This window comes from Carcharodon carcharias, chromosome 3, assembly GCF_017639515.1.
Source record: "Carcharodon carcharias isolate sCarCar2 chromosome 3, sCarCar2.pri, whole genome shotgun sequence".
In the NCBI taxonomy this organism is placed as follows: Eukaryota; Metazoa; Chordata; class Chondrichthyes; order Lamniformes; family Lamnidae; genus Carcharodon; species Carcharodon carcharias.
The window spans coordinates 125,870,801-125,891,136 of NC_054469.1; the positions used below are offsets into that span (position 1 = coordinate 125,870,801).

Consider the following 20,336-nt stretch of genomic DNA (forward strand, 5'->3'; position numbering starts at 1 on the left):
GTATAGAAATTTTGACTGAAACTTTGAGGTTATTAAAGGAGCAGCTATCCTTAATGTGGTTTCTGAAATAAATGTTTTTCCATCTCCACTTGGCTCCTGAGATCTGCATAAAGTAGATACTGGGTGGGTTCTTATGGAGGATACACGGAGGTATAGGGTTGGCATGATGAAGGTGTGAGGAGTGAAGGTTTGAGGATCTGGCCGACATCTTAGTAAATGGTTTTCCAGCGTTCCAGTCTGGCCATCCACCCATCTCCATTGGTCCTTCAGGCCAGCCTCTGGAGACGGCAGGCCCAACTCCATTCTGTCCCCGCATACCTGAAATGAAAATATGGTGGGCAGGAACCTTTCAAAGGAGACAGGTCTGCCTGGTCAATAAGTTTCCTGACTTGACCTTCCCACCTCCTCCACGAAATGCAGCCCTATTTCTCCAAAGTCCTTTTCGACTGGCCTCCTATTCTTTCCCCTTCATGCACTCCAACTTTTCCAAAACCCCTCCGTTTGTGCCAATGCCTTATGCTTGCTGACTTCCATTAGCTTTCCATTCTTCAAGGTGTTAAATTTAAAATTGGTACCTGAGTGCAAATACCTCCACGGTCTTGCTTTACCCTATCTCAAAAGCTAATTCAGCTCAAGAATACCTTCTGAACGCAATGATTCAGGCCTCATTCACCCCTATCTTCACCTCACTATTGGTGACTGACCTTTCAGTCACATCAGTCTCACCCATTTGCCTAAACTCTTCTTTCCTGATTCAATGTTATTCCAAATTGTTATTCTGTAAAACACCTTAGCCCATTTCCCTTTGCCGAAGGTGGAATGTAAGCTTTTGAAAAGAAAATTCAGCTCTACTATCTAATTACAGAGTGTATGGAGTCTGCCAATCATTCAAAAATCAAGTCACAATATCTTAAAGATGAGGCAGAGCGGCAGCAGAAAAGGAAAGAAAAGGAAGCAAATTCTGCACTCTGGATCCCACTACCTCATGGGATATCCTGCCCCATGTGCCCATAGATTTGCTATTTGAGAATCAGCCTGTTCAGTCACATGAAGCCATGGCAGAAACTTGCGACCCTGAGTAGATGCCATCCTTAAATTGAGGGACAGACGACGACGACCTAACAAAATCTATTATATTCAAATCAAGAGATGCATGGAATTTGTTATTCAATTCTTCTAAATAGCAGTAAACTTAGGTTCATTGTAACGAATTGGAATACCACAAGTAAGATGAACTGTTAAGCATGATGACTGTTTGCTGAATCAACATTAACACTTCTGTTGCAGCAACACTCAGCACTTACTAATAGTGCTTTAATGTCACTACCATTCAGGGTCAATCTACTAATTTCAATGCACGCTCTAGGTAACATAGCAACAAACACCCACATTTGGAGATAATAATCAGTACCAATTCCAGCTCCATTGCTTTAAAGGTATTGAGTTTTACCATGGGTGGGCATTTTCACCATTGTCTTGTAAGATCATAAATTATCATCCACAGTGGAGTTGTAGCTCCAGATGCACAAGCAGATAGAAGCTGGGAGCAGTACTGATGGGGACTGTTGTTGGGATGAATGTGTTTCAAGCTGGTTTCTTAGTCCAGCAGTACAACACATAGCTCTTTTAAGCCTTGTGGAATCTGAAATTAAACAGCTTGATAAAACATAGCAACAACAGTGCCATAAAGGAGAAGGTTATTTATCTTCTAATTTACCAACAGACACTGTAACAAATACAACGCTGGAGCACAGCAAGAAATTCAATGTGCTGCAAGGCAGCATCCCAGTTATTGACAGCAATAATTAATACAGCCAGTTAGCAATTTAAACGTTACAAAGATTACTTTTGCAACAGAGAACTCAGCAGTCAGTTCATTTGGTAGATGAACAGCTTTGGGATTTTGGGACATTGCAAAATTCCTAGTACAGCCAGATGCAGATGGTTTACCTGAAGGTGGATTTTGAGTTTTCAAAGGTAGGGAAAACCACACTCACTCCATGCAACCCACAAACATTTTGTCCATCACCTCTTTGCTTAACATTTGGACCCAATATCCAGACTTGCACTTCAAAACTCATTGCAGGCTACACAACACTGTGCGCACAGAGCTAGCAGCATCTGCTAAATGCCTTGTTATACTGAATGGCAATGAAAATTTGGTGAGCGTGAGAATTTGGAGCAGAGGGGAGGGAGTGCTAAATTCTTCAAATCAAGGAGCAACAGTAAACTTATAAATAATCAGAGTAATGGATTAAATTTAAAGGGGTTTATGAAAATCGCAGGACAGCCGAGGCCGGTGGCCTGTTTTCCCTGTGCCCAAGACGTTCTGTGTGCCCTGGATAACTATGCGTGCAGGTGTGCCTCTAGTTGCCCAAACACAAACTCAAGGTTTTCAAACTTGAGGAGAAGCTAGGACCTCTGCAGAGCATACAGAAGACCTTGCATATCCTGGACCAAAGGTTCCAGGAGGTGGTCAGCCGCAGAGAGTTCAGGATATTGGTAAATAGGTGACCATCTGGCAGGGTAGGGAAAGGCAGACAATAAAGGAATCCTCTGGGCAGAGTGACACTCTCAAAGCAATTTTCAGTATTTAGGGTGCCCACATCTCAGGATGGGGGGAGGGAGGGGGTCCAGCCTGGAGAACATCCACAATACTTGGGGTACAAATGACTGCATGAGGAGAGATGGGGACACGCAGCAAAGTATAGAAATGATAAAAGCAAAATACTGCAGATGCTGGAAATCTGATACAAAAACAGAAAATGCTGGAAAAACTCAGCAGGTCTGACAGTATCTGTGGAGAGAGAAAAAAACAAAGTTAATGTTTCGAGTCCTTATGACCCTTCTTCAGAGCTCTGAAGAAGGGTCATAAAGACTCGAAACATTAACTTTGTTTTTTTCTCTCTCCACAGATACTGTCAGACCTGCTGAGTTTTTCCAGCATTTTCTGTTGTTGTTAAAGTATAGAAATGGATTTATCATAGGGAATTCAATAGTCAGTGGAAATAGACAGGTGTTTCTGGGACAGCGAGTATGAGTACCACAAAATATGTTGCCCCCCCCCCCCCCAAAACCTCCCTCGCCCGACCCACCAACCCTCCTCCCCTGTGCCAGGGTAAAGAATATCAGTGAGAAAGAGCAGAACATTCTGAGGGGTGAAGAGGAACAACCAGAAATCATGGTCTATGTGGGAACAAATGGCACAGGGAAGTAAACAGTTGAAGGTCTGCAGTCAGAGTTTCAAGAGCCAGGGAGGAAGTTAAAATAGAGAGCACCTAAGTTCGTAGTCTCAAGGTTAGTTCCAATGTCACGTGCTATAGTAAGCATGGGATTAAACAGGTTAATAAGTGGCAGATGAAATGGTGCAAGAGGGAAGGCTTCAGGTTCCTGGAGCAGTGAGACCTGTTCTGAGGCAGGAGGGACTTCAACAGAGCTGGGAACAATGTCCTCATGAGAAGGTTAACTAATGTTGTGGGAAAGGGTTTAAATTGAATTGGCAGGAGGATGGGCTTGGGGATGAAACATTAGAGAGAAGAATCAAGATGTACTGAGGACTCGGGGAGACATATAGCAGTAGCATAAAGCATGGTTCAGAAACAGGAGGAATCGGAGAAGGGGCAAAAACAAAACAATTGAAAATTTTTGTGGAGTACATACGCATGCATCATGGAAAATAAGATTGGGTGAGCTTTAGGCACAAGGCCCCATATAGGTTTATGATACAGTGGCAATAACAGAGACTTAGCTTAAAGAAGGGAAGATTGGGAATTTAATATTCCTAGCTACAAGGTATTCACTTCCTCCAGGGGATAGAAGTAAGTCTGTGTAATACTACTACTAAAAGTAGTACACAGAGTAAACAAATTTCTCCCAGAATCTATTAGGTCCGTGCTTGTGCCTCGGTATAAAGAACCACAATTAATGTTCCATTGTTCATCCAATCTATATCTCATTAAAGGGCAGATACCCATTTGAGGAGACGCATCTGAAATGTGAAGTACAGGTGAATTAAACCATTCGTTATCTGATGGTTAGAATTGTGCTGCAAAATTAATTTGTGCAGGTTCCCCTTGTTGCACAGTTGGAAGTCAGTATCCTGATGTGTTCATCAGCAGTCACTTTAAAGAGAAGTATTGGGGGGAAAGAAATATGAAATTAGCAGAACAAAACTAAAGAATAATGGAGTGTATTAATGATTTGCATTTAATTTTTACAAGGAGCTGCTCATTTCCAATAAGTTACCTGGTGCCATGTTTGAGAGCCTCATTAAATTCCTCTAATTATGTCTGTCTTCAGTGGAGAAGAGGAGGCTACAAGAAAGGAGGAAGCAGTAGCAATATTGGATAGATTAAAAATAGATAAACAGGATGTAATTAAAAGGTTGACAGTCTGCAAAGTGGAAAAAGCATTCAATCCAGATGAAATGCATCCAGGTTACTAGGGAAATAGGGGTGGAAATTGCAGAGGCTCTGAAAACAATCTTTTTATCCTAATTAGGCATGGGCTAATGCCAGAAGAGTGGAAGATTGGAGCTGTTATACCCCTGTTTAAAAAAAAGAACAATTATAGGCTAATCAACCGATCATCAATGTTAGAAAAAGTTTGAATCATTAATTCGGAAAAAAAAAACAATATTTGGAAAAGTATGGGCTAATCAATTGAAATTGGCACAGATTGTATTAAAAGGTAAATCATGTTTTTCTAACATAATTATGTTATTTGATGACATGGCAGAGAGGGTTAATGAGTGTGCAACATTTGATATTGTGTACATGGACTTTCAAAAGGTGTTTAATAAAATACCAGAGAATAGACTTGCTATCAAAGTTATAGCCCTTTGGGATTGAAGGGACACTGACAGCATGAATGCAAAACTGGCAACAGAGAGTAGTAACGAAGGGTTGTTTTCCAGACTGGAGGGAAGTATACAATTATGTTTCCCAAAGGTTAGTATTAGGACCATTGCTCTTTTTGATATATATTAGTGAAATGGACTTGGGTGAACAGAGTATAATTGCAAAGTTTGCAGATGATGCGAAACTTAGAAATGTAGTAAATATTGTGGAGGGTAGTAACAGGCCTCAGTAGGACATCGACAGACTGTTGAAATGAGCAAACACATGGCTAATGAAATTTAAGTGGTGTGAAAATATGCATTTTGGTAGGAAATGGCAATTCTAAATTAAATAACAAACATAAAAGGTAGTGTCTGGATTGTATGTACACAAATATCTGAAGGTGGTGTACACTCAGACTTCTCCCAGAAAATCAATTTTGCACTTTCGATACTGATATTGGCCCTTTCGGCATTTGTGTATTATATTTTTGTTTCCTCCAAAACAAGCGAAGGAATGGGTTTACTTTCAGTTTAAGTTACAATATCCTTTGTCCCGCTTCACAATCAGCACAATTACTTCTTTCACATTACATAAATTTATATTCAGGGTTGTCTATGACTTGTCAGCATTTCTGAACCTACTAGTCAGCTTTTAATAGTTATCTGTATTGGCATGTTCAGAACTATAGAACCATAGAAATTTGTAGCACAGAAGCCATTCACCTCATTGCTCTTAGCTAGAGCAATTCAAAAGAAATCTCATTCCCGCAGCCACCTTCCACATTGCTCTGCAATTTCCTCTGCTTCAAGTATCTTCCTCTGCTTCATATATCTCTCTAATTTTGTCTTAAAAGTTGCATGATCTTTGCCTCAAACACCCACTGTGGCAAAACATTCCATACTCCAAGAGCCTACTCTATAAAGAAATTTCTCTGAACTTTTCTCCTCAGTCTCAGATAGTTTTAAAGTGGCCCCTCATCAATGATTCCCCAACCACAGGATGACTTTCTGATCAAGGGTCAAAGATTTGACAAGTTAATGGTTTTCACTCCCCACAGATTCTGCCTGACTCGAGTATTTCCCGTATTTTCTGTTTTTATTTCGGATTTCCATAATCTGCAGTATTCTGATTTTGGGTTTGTATTCTCCCAACCAGAGGAATTGGCTCTTTTTCTCTTTTCACTTTATCAAAACCCTTTATAGTTTTTTTTAAAAAACACTCCATCAAATTCCCCCTTCACTTTCTCTGTCCCAATGAAGAGAGTGTCTCACATTTCTCCTTATCAATATAGACTTGCTTCTCCTTTAAAAATCATTCGAGCTGTTGTTTGTGTTTTATAAATACAGAAATACAGGAGGTACGCTGGTCCTTGTTGCTTACCTCCTGTGTGGAAAGGAGGACTGTTGGAATTCCTTGCCTGTGAAGACGGGCTTGGAAGAGAGGACTTGTTCTTGAATGACATGAACAGATGCTGACAGAAATCATCAGGCAGCTCAGCCTCCAAGAATGTTTTCATAAACAGTTTGAAGCCGTCAAAGTCTATTGGCTAGAGATAAAAAATAAAGAGCATTTACTCAAAAATAAAATAACACAAACCAGAAAATACTTTTGCATTTGAAAAAAACGTCACCTATATTATTAGCTGGAACTATCAAAATATTTTCAATGGGAAACATATATATTTCACTATTTTTAACCCTTTGTAAAAGATCTGGGAAAGCTGCATTATTCAAACAAAACCAAGAAAGACAAGCTAAATGTTAAGTTTTATTATTGAATAAAAAGGTTTGATTTTTTTTTACATTTGCTTTGGTGTCCTCCAAAGATCTATCCTTGGCGCCCTCCCATTTCTCATCTACATTCTGCCCCTCAGCAACATCATCTGAGTGAAATTAGGAAACACTTCTTAATGCAAAGGGTGGCAGAAGGTTGGAACTCTCTTCCAAAAACTCAACTGATGCGAGAAGAATTGTTAAATTTAAAACTGGGACTGAAAACCTTGGGTTAACAAAAATTTAAGGGACATGGTGCAAACGTAGATAGGCTGCAGATCAGCCATGATACCACTGAACAGACCCAAGCAGCTAAATGGCCTACTGTTAAGAGACAGCCTTTTGGTAAAGCTGAGTTATTTAAAAATCCCAAAGGGAAACTTTAAACAACTGTCATAACCTATATTTTTAAGTGGTATGTTTGAGATGCAACTCTAAATTCAGGAATCAGACTGCCAGTTCTCAAGAGGTTGTATATTAAACTAAATGAAACATTTTATTAATTTACACAAGTTAAATATATACATATGGCTACAAATTACTACAATCATAACTTTTAACAAATTCCCAAACTAATCTCCATTAAGGCAACAGCAACCCATAGACTTAACTAGACACCAGGCAAAGCATTTTCACCTTATGAATTCAAAATGAGGTTCCTTTCACTTTGGCTTCTGGGGAGACAGTTGTAGGCTTACAGCTGCTTTGATCTTACATTGCCTCTGCTCTGCACACAAATAACTGCTGAAGTTATATCTAGAACAGTTCACTGAATGTAAAATTTCATTGTATCACCAGCCTCTTCTAACATTAAAACCCCTTTCATAGTATTAATTTTATTAGTAATATAAACATATTGCTTGGTCTTTGCAACTAGGTGCCAGATTTTACTCGCCTTCTTGAAAATATTCTATTCAAAGTGCAAATGCAGTCTACCTCTCTTACATCTCAAAACTAGTACACGTCAAAGCACCCAGCCTTTTGGCTTTAATCCAATTAAGACACACCCACAGACTAAACCTCAATTTTAAAAGAAAAATATTTCCCAATAATATTATACACATTAGAAGCTTCATGACACCTACTTTCTTCTTACCTCCCTATTTTCTTCATTACTACATCCAATTAAGAGTCATCAACAAGCTAAAAATCATTGGACAATACTCCACTCTCCAAATAAGTAAATGATTGGGTTTAGCTTTGTTGCTCCTCCAGACAACTGCTTTGCTATGTGAGCTCACACGTGCTTAATGACCAGCTGAAAGAAGCAGTGGATGGTGAGAACTGCTTGTGTTTATCATTTCTCTTTAGATCAGGTCTCAGGTAAATTTCAGAGGACTATGCTTGTATTTTTTGTGGGATTTGTTGCCCATCCCTAATTGCCCTTGAACTGAATGGTTTGTTAGGTCATTTCAGGGGCCAGTTAAGAGTCAACCACATTTGTGTGTGTCTGGAGTCAGATGAACCAAATGTGTTTGTATGATAATTGATGATAGTTTCATGGTCAGCATTACTGAGACAAGCTTTATATTTATTAACTGAATTTGCTATGGTGGGATGTGAACCCATGTCCCCAGAGCATTAGCTGGGCCTCTGGATTACCAGACCAGCAGCATCACCACTACACCACCATCTCCCCCACTAAAATAGAATTTTCACTCCCTATGAGGCAAAGGGCAGAATGTTTGGCTTGGCAAGAGAGGGTGGGGCCCACTTGCCAAGGCATAGAATTACACGGGGTGACATCCAGTGTGCCTCCCAATGTCGCCGCGTGTCATGTAGATTTTCAGCTCGGCGGGCTGAACTGTCAAAGGCCTATTGAGGCCATTTAAAAAGTCAATAAAGCAATTAGCTGAGCTGCCCATTCAACCTTAAGGTTGGCAGGCAAGGGAAGAGCCCAGGTGGCCTTCGCATTTTTCATGGAACCTCATCCACAGGTGGAATGAGGTTTCATGAGCGTTTTTAAAGTCTTTGAAAAAAATTTTAATTAAATTAATGGACATGTCCCAGCTCATGTGACAGTTTCACATGAGGGGACATGTCCTTAATTTTTTTTTAACCTTTATTCAATGTTTCGTAAATGAAAGTAATCCCCCTGAGACACCTCTATGCCTCAGGGAGATTTCTGCGCGCTTTCACGCGCATGCATGAAAGAGTGCACTCCCCAACTCAGGAAGCAAACAACTCCCCCCACCCCCCCCCCTCCCCCCTCCCACCGCACAGGGATCGCTCAATGCTTCTGGGCGCATGTCACACTAGGCAGGCCTTAATTGGTCCGCCCATGTAAAATGGCGGCGCCCAGCCAATCAAGGGTACCGATTGGCTGCGCACCCACCTGTGCACAAACCCCCTGACAGGGTGAAAATTCTCCCCAAAGTGTACTTTTACCTATCCAATACTTAAGTAATTGTAGCAAGGACAGGGATCCAATAGAGAACTTTGTCATGTACAGGCATTTTAATTAGTGCATTCACACTATTTCCTCATCTTAGGAAAGTGGTACAATAAACATAATCAGACCACAGCTCAGGTTAAAAATTACAAAACAGACATTTGAAATATATGAAGAAATGTTAGAAGAGAAAAATAGTAGATTTGCAGTGATTATAAAAGTTCGCATTCCTCCATAAAATGCAGAAAATGGATTTGAAACAAGGCCATGGTCATAACCATACATGGCAGATCAGTGCTAACCTTTCACAGTGATTCACAGTACTTACCCCTTGCTCTCTCTAATAGCTTCAAAAGCTATTAGGAGAAATATGGCGGCATTTAATGGAGGTGGCAGGACTCGCCCGCCATCTGGAACCCCACATTGCCTCTTTTCAGGAAGGCCTGCCAAATTAAGTGCTAATCAGGAAATTAAATGGGCGCTGGTAGGCTTCCCCAGGATCAAGGATCTGGGCGGGGGGCAAAAGTCCTGCCTGCAGAGAGATGCCATCAATCAGAGGCCAGCAGTTCCTCATTGCTCAGCAGTGCTACCAGAGAGGCAGTGCCTGCTGCTGGTACTACATCCATCTGAGGCCTTGAATTGCAGATGGACCCAAGCAGCAGTGAGTGATGGCAGGAGAGAGGTCATGGTGGTCAGCAAGAAGGGCGGGGGTGGATCTCAGTGGCCCACCCCTACTGTCCAGTCCCTTAATCAGGTACTGAGTGCTTTTGAATGAGGGTTGCCCCCTGGGAGCCCACAAGCAACCCTGACAGAGTTTGCTTTTCAGGCTTCTCGAGTGGTGAGTCTCCTGCTTGCCACTGGGTGAATACCAACGCTAGCAGGAAGAGGACCTTAAGTAGACCTTCTCACCACGGACTTAATTGGTGCATTGATGTGAAGAGGCCAGGGTCTGCCATCCACCTGCCTGATGAAATGCCCCCCTTGCCACCAAATTCGCCATGGGGAGGGCATAAAATGCTACCCATACTTTCAAAATCTTTGATCATAAACTGAAACAAAATAAATTAAATGTGCTTCTTACACCCTCAGATAGAGCTGCCAATCAAAGATATACTTTGAAAGGACCCTCAGGGTATTTGTATTTGAAATATTGACTTGACTCCAAATTCATGATAAATCAATCTGTTAAAAACACCTTGCCTGGTTTATGAGATAGTCCTTCTTCTAAGAAACAAGTCTAACTAATGCTTGCTGGAACAATCTTATTATTGCATTTTCCAAATGCTATTATAAACAGTAAACAAGACAATCTGGTAAACAGGTTTGCAGTTTAAAGCATTTCCTGATGCCTATAGTGTCAATTTTGTTGATGTTGTGTTCAAACAGGCTGGGCTACGTGAATTAATCTTATCTTAACATCATAATCAATGTAATAAGAAACAATATTCTCAGGATAGGTTGGGCTCAGCCCTGATGTCACTCCAGTGATATAACTCATTGACACTACCAAAGTATTCACAATAGTGATGAGTTGAGAAGAGTAATATAGAGTGACAGCTGGCCATATAATGGTACCATAGTCAAAACCTTCACAGAGGCACAATTTAAAGATACAGAGATATGGGGGGAGGAATAGGGTGAGTAGAGAAGAGGGATTTGTTTAGATTGCTTTAGCAAGGGGGCAGCACAAATGCAATGGGCCAAATGCAACCTTCTGTGCAATAAACCTCTGAGGGTCTTTTGTTCTATTTCCATAATTAAAACTCTGGAATATTTAGCTCTGTGAAATATCAGGTACATAGAAACTAGGAACAGGACTGGGCCATTTAGCCCATTGAGCTTGTCCTGCCATTCAACGAGAACATGGTTGATCTGCGACCCAACTCTATTTACCCATCTTTGCCCCATCTCCTTTACAACATTTAGAGAGCAAAAATCTATTAATCTATCTCAGATTTAAAATTTACAATTGACCTGACATCAATTGCTGATTGTAGGCTACAGTTCCAACTTCTACCACCCTTTACATGATGAAATGTTTCTTAATTTCATTCCTTAAAGGCCTGGCTCTAATTTTTAGACAATGCCCCCTATTCATAGACTCCCAACCAGTAGAAAAAAGTTTATTTCCATCTACCCTATGACCAAAAGTTTTAGCTTATCGGGCGGACATGCGCCCCACCTAACCGAGCGTAAAATGACGCGAGATGATGTTGGGTGAGTGTCCAGACGTCATCGTGCACTCGAGCGATATCTTGGTCAGCAGACGTGCACCGGAGTCGGCAGTGTGCCTGCCAACAATTAAAGGCCTATTAAGGTCACTAAAGTTAGAATTGAAAGAAATTTTTCGCTGCCTATCCACCCTTACAGTTGGCGGTCAGGCAAAAAGGCCAAACGGCCTTTGCATTTTTTAGGAAATAAAAATAAATTAAAATTTTAACATTTCATTTATAACATGTCCCTGCTCATGTGACAGAATCACATGAGCAGGGACATGTTTTCTAACATTTTTTAAATCTTTATTTTTAATGTTTTAAACTCTTCATCCCTTTGGGAGCCCACAAGCAACCCTGACAGAGTTTGCTTTTCAGGCTTCTCGAGTGGTGAGTCACCCGCTTGCCACTGGGTGAATACCAACGCTAACGGGATGAGGACTTAAGTAGACCTTCTCACCATGGACTTAATTGGTGCATTGATGTGAAGAGGCCAGGATCTGCCATCCTGCTGCCTGATGAAATGCCCCCCTTGCCAACAAATTCGCCATGGGGAGGGCATAAAATGCTACCCATACTTTCAAAATCTTTGATCATAAACTGAAACAAAATAAATTAAATTTGCTTCTTACACCCTCAGATAGAGCTGCCAATCAAAGATATACTTTGAAAGGACCCTCAGGGTATTTGTATTTGAAATATTGACTTGACTCCAAATTCATGATAAATCAATCTGTTACAAACACTTCGCATGGTTTATGAGATAGTCCTTCTCCTGTGAAACAAGTCCAACTAATGCTTGCTGGAACAATCTTATTATTGCATTTTCCAAATGCTATTATAAACAGTAAACAAGACAATCTGGTAAACAGGTTTGCAGTTTAAAACAAATAACATTTTCCTCTGAGGCAGCTCTGTGCCTCAGAGAGCTTTTCCAGCATGCATCCACGCGCATGCACGAAGTTCGCACTGGCTGCCTCCCCCCACCTCCCTACACAAGCAGCACCGAGCGCTGCTGCACGCATCTCATGCTGGACGGGCCTTAAGTGGTCCGCCAGCGTGAATTCGCATTCCAGCCCCAATCACAGGCAGTGGTCAGCTTCCCAACTGCCCCTGCCGAGGGAAAAATCCTCCCCCATCTGTTCTCCTTGATATTTTGAAAAATTCGATCAAATCTCCCCTTAACCTTCCTAATTCCAGGGAATACAATGCTAATTTGTGTAATCTCTCCTTCATAATTTCTCCTTTGGAGTCCAGGTATCATTCTGGTAAACCTACATTGCACTCTCTCCAAAGCCAGTATATTCTTCTGAGCGTTTGATGTCCAGAACTGCTCACAGTACTACAGGTATGGTCTAACCAGGACTTTGTATAAGTGAACTTTGTATAAGTGAAGCAAATACTTCTATCTCCTTGTATTTTGTTCCTCTAGATAAAGGCTAGGATTCCATTAGCCTTTTCAATACCTTTCCCGTACCTGTTCAATACATTTTAATAATCTTAGTATCCCCCCAACCCTCCCGAACCCGCCCTGGCACAATCTCTTTGGACCTCCGGTTTTCTAGCTTTTCACCTGTAGAAAGTATCTTGTTCTGTCCATTTGAGTTCCAAGGTGCATGATCTCATATATGCCTGCATCAAAATCCACTTGCAACAGCTTTGTCCATTCACTTAATCTATCAATATCTCTTTATAACTTCATCCACACAGTTTACATATACAATGCTGCCTAACTATGTGTCATCAGCAAATCTGGATATGTGGCTTTCAATCCCATCATCTCTCTCTCTCTTCAGGTACAATGCCCTAAGAGGGCATTGGCAACCATGGATTTCCAAGCAGTAGCTCATGGTTATGCTCAGCAAGGTACTGCAGTAGTTTGCCACTAATTCCATCATCTAAGTCATTAATGAATATGATGAATAGTTGAGGGCCCAACACAGGACCTTGTAGGACACATTCTGACAATTAGAGTGCCAGCCCATTGTCCCTACACTTTGTCTCTTGCTGCTAGTCAATTTCCTAACCAGGTCAATAATTGACCTAGAACTCCATGGGCTTCAACTTTAGCTCACAATCTCTTATGACGGACTTTAATCAAGTGCCTTTAGAAGTCCATAAAAATAACATCCATTGACATTCTCCTGTAATAATTTAGCCACTTGTTCCAGGAATTCAATCAGATTCATCAGGCATGATCTACCCTTTACAAATCCATTTGGTGTCCCTCTGATCAATTCAAAATTTTCAAGGTGTCCATTAACCCTATCCTTAATTATCCATTCCAGCAATTCTTTCACAACAGATGTTAGGCCATTGACAGGATCAATTATACAATTAAATGACCTGCCCGTCCAAGATTAAGGTTGGCGGGCAGGCCAGGCGTCCTGGTGGGCATTAGAAAAAACGTGAAACCTCATCCACTGACGGGATGAGGTTTCAGGTAGGGTTTAAAAAAGTTTAATAAATTCTTATGTAAATTATGAACATGTCCCATCTCATCTGACATTGTCACATGAGGGGGACATGTTAAGGATATTTTTTTCTATTTCTAATATTTTTAAAGTGTCAGCGATCTCCCTGAGGCAGCAACTAGCCTCAAGGAGATGTGCACTCTTTCATGTGCATGCGCGAAAGAGCTCACTCTCACTTTTGGGGAATCCCCCCTCCCCCCACCCACACAGGGAGTGCATAGCGCTTCTCACTGGGCGTCACATTGGGCGGGCCTTAATTGGCCCGCCCACATAAAATGGCGGTGGGGCCCACTTCTCTGGCGGGGATCAGCCCCCCCCACCCGCCAAAAATTGGGTCGGGCCCACCTGCCCGACTGGCAGAATATTCTACCCCTTGGGATGGAAAACATCTGTCCTGGGGCTTTATCATTCTTTAGTGCCATTATTTTCTTCTTTGCTGTCATTTTGCTTATGATAATTTTAGTGAAACCCCGGCCCCATCAAATTTACCGTATTCAACAAGTCTGCCGCTCCTTAATTTTCATTGATAGAATATTAAGTAGAAAGTGAGAGTTCAATAGTAATTACATAGAAAATATGCACAGATTAATTGAAGAGTACATTGTCTGGAGGGTTTCCTGAGACCTGGGGAAGGGTTTTTCAGACAGCAGGGTTTCCCACCCCACCCACACGTTCCCACCAACCAAAGCAGCTCGACTGTCATTTAGTGCTCCGAGGAGCTTTAATTGACTGGAGACGGGTCTCTGCCCCTAGCCCAGACGGAATTCACTGATTGGCCAGCAACTCTATTGTAACAGCAGCTCCAGCGGTTATAGGACTCTAACTACAAGCAGTCTCCCGGTTCTAAATCCCAGGGTCCAAGACCAGGTAAATGGTGGGGGGGGGGGGGATCTCACAGTGGGGAGGGGAGGTGAATCCTGAAGCAGGGAGGGGTGCAGGGAGGTCTTGACAGGATGGCCAGGGATTGAGGGAGCAACCATGGTGTCAGAAATTGCGGGGGTGGGGGGTGGTGGTGGTGGGGAGAAGGTTGCACAATGTAGAAAGGGGGCCCTTAAAGGAGGAAGCCCCCCCCAACACTCAACACCTTCCTACCTAAGGCCTGAATAGGAAGACCTGCTGGGTCAAAATTGAGGCTGGGTGGAAATTGCAGACAGGTCGGGGCGGGAAAGCCATCTGGGGAATTTTATGTACCACCACACCCCTCTCCCCACCCCCGCCAACTCTGCCCATAAACCGGCAGGCGGGGGACCTTTAAAATTCTGCCCCTGCAGTATTATTTGTGAAAATCACTTCTGTATCCCATCAAATGATGAAACAGCAGACTTTAAATTCCAGTGCGTCACTTCAAAGATAATCAGGGAGATTTTTTTTAGAAACACTAATAAAAATAATTCAACTGCGTATTTATGTATGGGAGGCCAATAACAATTCTAAAAAAGTATAACCATGTGCTGCAATTGACTATTTCTGGAAGGTTTTTGGCCTCATTTTGAACCTTTATAGATCCTTGGCTGAGTTACAATCGCAACATCACAATAGAAAATAAAGCAAAGGAATCTCTTCAATGTACAGAGCTGCAGGTCATCGACTTAGAAGTAAAATGCTTTCATTCAGTTGAGTTTGAATGGTATCATGAACTTTGGCAGAGATACACAAGTGGTTAAACAAAAACAGAATTACCTGGAAAAACTCAGCAGGTCTGGCAGCATCGGCGGAGAAGAAAAGAGTTGACGTTTCGAGTCCTCATGACCCTTCGACAGAACTTGAGTTCGAGTCCAGGAAAGAGCTGAAATATAAGCTGGTTTAAGGTGTGTGTGTGGGGGGCGGAGAGATAGAGAGACAGAGAGGTGGAGGGGGGTTGTGGTTGTAGGGACAACCTTGTCCCTACAACCACACCCCCCCCTCCACCTCTCTGTCTCTCTATCTCTCCGCCCCCCACACACACACCTTAAACCAGCTTATATTTCAGCTCTTTCCTGGACTCGAACTCAAGTTCTGTCGAAGGGTCATGAGGACTCGAAACGTCAACTCTTTTCTTCTCCGCCGATGCTGCCAGACCTGCTGAGTTTTTCCAGGTAATTCTGTTTTTGTTTTGGATTTCCAGCATCCGCAGTTTTTTTTGTTTTTTACACAAGTGGTTGATGGATTACCTTTAAGGCGAGAGATGAAAATTATAGCTTTTGACCATTCTCTACTCATAATTCTTTTTAACCTGATACAGAACTGTATAGGATACATAGCACAGAAATAGGCCATTCAGGCCAACTAGTCTAGACTGGTAGTTATACTGGACATTGTAACTACCATATCATTCTAAATCCTGTTTCTCTCACCTGCTCATCTATTTGCCTTCTGAAAGCAGCCAAGCTATTTACTTCAACCACTCCTTGTGGCAGCGGGTCCATGTCTCAACCACCCTGGTAAAGAAATGTCTCCTTATTTCCCATTAGATTTATTAGTAACTATTTTCTATGTATTGCCGCTAGTTTTGAATTCTTCCACAGGTAGAAACATTCTCTCCACATGCCTTTATTTTATTTTCTACAGTGTTGATGATGGGTGGAATTGTCTGGTCCCATTGGCAGTGAGTGTCACAGTAGATGTGGGTTTGGCAGGCTGGTGGGTGGGAATTTCAGCATGAGGCAGAAACCAGTTTCACACTGGTGGGAAAGCACAGCGGGATCATCTGATGGTGTCCGCCATGGCGGAACGCCAATCCCGCTGAAGGCCGGTGTGAACAAGATTTGCGTCCCGGTAATGGAATGCAAAGTAAGGCCCGACCAGAATCGTCCCCCTTTGCTCGATTTACTGTTAGACCGGCAGAAAATGCACCGGCCCAGAACACGTCTGGACAAGTGTGACGTGCAGAGGTCGGGACTTACCGTTACGGCCTTGCTCAGATCGCAGACATCTGAGAAGCAGAAGATGCTGGAGCCCGAAAGCCAATGGACCCTGGAGAAACATGTGCATCACATGCTGGGTGGGTTTTCATGGACATGGCCCTGCCGCGAAGTAGCACACAGAAGGTGGGAGGCCTCCTTTCAGGCTTCAGGTCTGCTTTGGAACATCACCATCTTGGCCATGGGGCTGCTACTGATGATCGGTGAGGGGGGTGCTGAGAGAGGAAAGTCCAGCTGTGATTGGGAGAGGAAGGTGTACTGGGGGTTGGGGGGGTGAGGTGGTAGGGGTGGATCGAAGGTGTTGGAAGGTGGGGGAATGAGGCTGGGAGGGGGCAGGAAGGAGTTCAGAGAGGGGAGAAGGTCCAAGGGGAGGAGCAATTTTGGAGGAGAGAAGGTGTCCAAGGGGAGCAGGGAGTAAGGGAGGACAAAGTAAGGGATGGGGGTTATCTAGGTGAACGTGCAAGGGAGGGGTCTGTGGAGTCAATGACTGCCTCCTGGGGTGCAAATTGAGCATGGTTGTGGTAAGAGCAAATGGTGAGTGTAAGTGTGAGATGAGGCAGAGGGAGCTGGTAGGGTGAGAGTGCATTTGTAGCGGTAGAAATGACCGCGAGTGTAGTTAGTGGGGACTTGGAGGCAGACAGGGGCCCTGGGGGTGGAAAGGAGGAGTACAGGCAGGTCAATGTGGATGGGTGGGATTCTCAGGAAGGTAGGGGATGTGCACGTTCACCTGGACATTCCAGAAAGAAAAGAGCTCAGGTTGCTGGTGACGGTGGAAAGGTAGAAGGTAATGCCAAGGGGATAAACAGCGATGGGGGAAAATGACAGGGGTGACTAGGGGTAGGGACAGGGGAACTGATGATATACTTGACCATGATCATGGTTGTCAAAATCGCAAGTGAGTGGAGCCTCGTGTTGGATGGGCACAGGTGCTGCATGGGAGTGTGATCAGTGGGTGGGTGGAGATGCAACTCAGCTCAGATGGACAACTGAAAGAGAACCCCAGCAGGCAGCATTGAAAATGCCTGGGACAGTGAGATGAGTGTGATGGATGAAGGCTCTGCGCGCATGGGAGAATGCTTACACAAGGCCCTGACAGGCCCTGCCACACACACTTCTCTCTCCAGAGTCAATCATGTTCCACCTGCGTGTAGTTGAACTGCTCGTGGGGGGATTGGGGGGGATGCAGTGGGAGGACTCGCAAAGCCTTTAAATGAAGCTGAAAGACACCATAACACATTACTCAGTAAAAGTGAATATATTTTCAGATTATAAAGTGACAAAATGGCTTCACCAGGACAATCACTTATAATAAGAACTTCTTAATTTTTCTAGGTGCTGCCCTGACATCCGCAGCAGGGGTAGAGACAGCTTGAGCAATGGTTGGCCCTGTTGCCTCTGGTGACTTCAGCATGTATCCTCTAGAGACCAAGGTCTTGAAAGCACCAGCTTGCTTTGGCTCTCATCCTGTGGGCCAGCTGCTCCCTCTGCAGTGGCAGAGGACAAGGTTGAGGAGGTCACAGGCAAAGAGGATCAGAGGGAGCGGACAGCCTCTGAGATTACTGCGTGGATGATCTAGGAGTGTCCAGCTGCCACTCCTCCTCCCTTCCGGTACCCAAGGGCCCCGGCCTGAGGGGAATGAGCACCTGGAGTGATGTCGAGTCCCTCTCACGTCGCCATGGCAGGAACTTACCGCGATAGAGTGCAGGTCTGTGCACATCTCTGTATTCTGCTGGACCAGGGTCTCCATGGGGTCTGCCATCCTCCCCATGGAGACATCCATGCATGCATATGTGGGCACCACTTCATCAGAGAGTAGGCGGACACACTCCTCTGACTCACATGCCACTCTGCTGAGGGCTTCCAACAGCTTTGCGTAATGTCTCCCCGCTGTCTGCTGACTCTCCATGATGAGTTGGAAGGCTGAATCTAGAGGCTTGTCATTCAACTCGGACATCACAGGTGCCTCTTCCCCAGCAGTCCCCCCAGTGCTGTGGAACTGTGCTGAACCTGCCTCCTCCTGTTGCAGACGCGTGTCCGTACAGTGATTGCTAGATTGTGAACCTGAGCCGGCTCTAGATCCAGGTCTCACCGAGTTGTGTGTCTCTGCACTGATGCAGGGTGTGGGTAAGCGCTGTGATGGGTCTTCCAGGCTGCTTATTTCCAGTTCTTCAGTGAAAGAGATGTCCTCTCATTTGGAGGTGAGGATGTGCATGGAGCAGAGGAACAGGCTGGCTGAGGGCATTAGTCACTTGGCAGAGCTCCCTGTGAACCAAACTAGAGATAATTAGTGCAGGCAGCAGAGTCAAAAGCAAAAGAGAGAACACTCACAGTTACATTGAGAGAGGCATGATATGGTACAGGACCCTCACATGGGTGCTCACCATTTCTACAGGCAAGGTCCATGCCCTCACCAGTCAGCACGATGGCATGCTCTTCCAAGTGAGTGAGTGAGGGACGTAATGTGGGCCACTCCACCCCCGGTCTGGGACCTCTACCTCCTGCTGTGAGCCAGCTTCTACTGCATGAAGACAGATGGAGAGAGTGTGAGCAGGACACATGGCACTGAGTGGAATGTTTGTGTGGGGAGCAAAGACATGGATGGGATAAGGACACGAGTTCCAGAGGATATGGGCCTGATGGAGATGTGAGAGTGTGTGTGAGAGTTAGTGAACCATAGAAATGTTATAGTGCAGAAAGAAGCCATTCAGCCCATCATGTCTGCATTGGCCAAAAAGAGAAAAAAAAATTAGCCACTCATTTTAATCCCACTTTCCAGCACATGGTCCGTAGCCTTGCAGATTACAGCACTTCAGCACCAGTGGTATTGTCCCTTGTGGTGTGAGATCCCTGTAGATGTGTGATGGGTTTGTGAGTTGAGAGTGATGAGGTAGTTGACTTACCTTAGCAGAATGGATGAGATCATTCAGCCTCTTCCTGCACTGGATGGCTTGGCTGACTTCCTCTGTGCTCCAGTGCTGCTGACCGCCACTGCCACCACCTCCCAGGCTGGATGGGTGACTCTGGTGGACCTCCTGTGGCCAGAGCAGGAGTAGAGGGCATCACAGTGGCCTTCCATCGCATCCACTAAATTTGGGAGCTGCCATATTCTTTGCTATCTAGGCTACCTGGAGCAGCCCTGGCCTGTAGACATGAAGTAGGCTGCGCTCTGGTGTGCTTTAAATATGGTGCCCTGAGGAGCATCACTGAGTTGGGACACGTCGGGAAAGGGGCAATACAGTGCAAAAATCCAGCATTGCTGTCGGCGGGTAAAATTACATTTTTCACGCCTGCTACCGTACTTAGTGCAAATCAGTTGCTTCTGTTTCTCCTCCAAATTGCAACACCTCACATTTGTCTATATCGGAGTTAATTTGCTAGTTAATTGCCAGCCTGAAAGTTTCCTGATATCTCCTTGTATTGTGTTACTTTCTCCCTCTCTGATATTAGTTCAACAATAGCATGGAAATACGAATCAAAGATTGTCAGAAGAGTGTTACAGCTAGGTAATAAGTGTTAGAATGGCTTCCCTCTCTCTCCACCTCTTGGTTGACCACAACAGGTGTTTTTTAAAAAGAATTTGCTTATCAATTCACTGAATTTTTAACTGTTTAAGTGATGTGACTGTAAAAGACTCACACAGACAGGATCACATGTAAATTTTGAAAAGAAAACCCCCAACACCTTAACACCCAACTGCTGTTCGAGCTCTCTCGCGCATGAGTACACACGTTACCAAGATGGAAG

The 20,336-nt window shown here is 43.8% G+C and overlaps 1 protein-coding gene across 3 annotated transcripts in view; it reads right to left on the bottom strand.

The window, feature by feature from the left end:
* Nucleotides 1-20,336, bottom strand: part of dgkb (diacylglycerol kinase, beta) — a 975,484-nt gene that overhangs the window by 799,916 nt on the left and 155,232 nt on the right. For 2 of the 3 annotated variants that reach the window (XM_041184471.1, XM_041184470.1), the window contains one exon: nt 6,243-6,387. In XM_041184471.1, coding sequence (XP_041040405.1) covers nt 6,243-6,387 — 145 coding nt within the window. The remainder of the gene's footprint in view (nt 1-6,242; nt 6,388-20,336) is intronic. The other variant, XM_041184469.1, reaches the window with a different exon arrangement.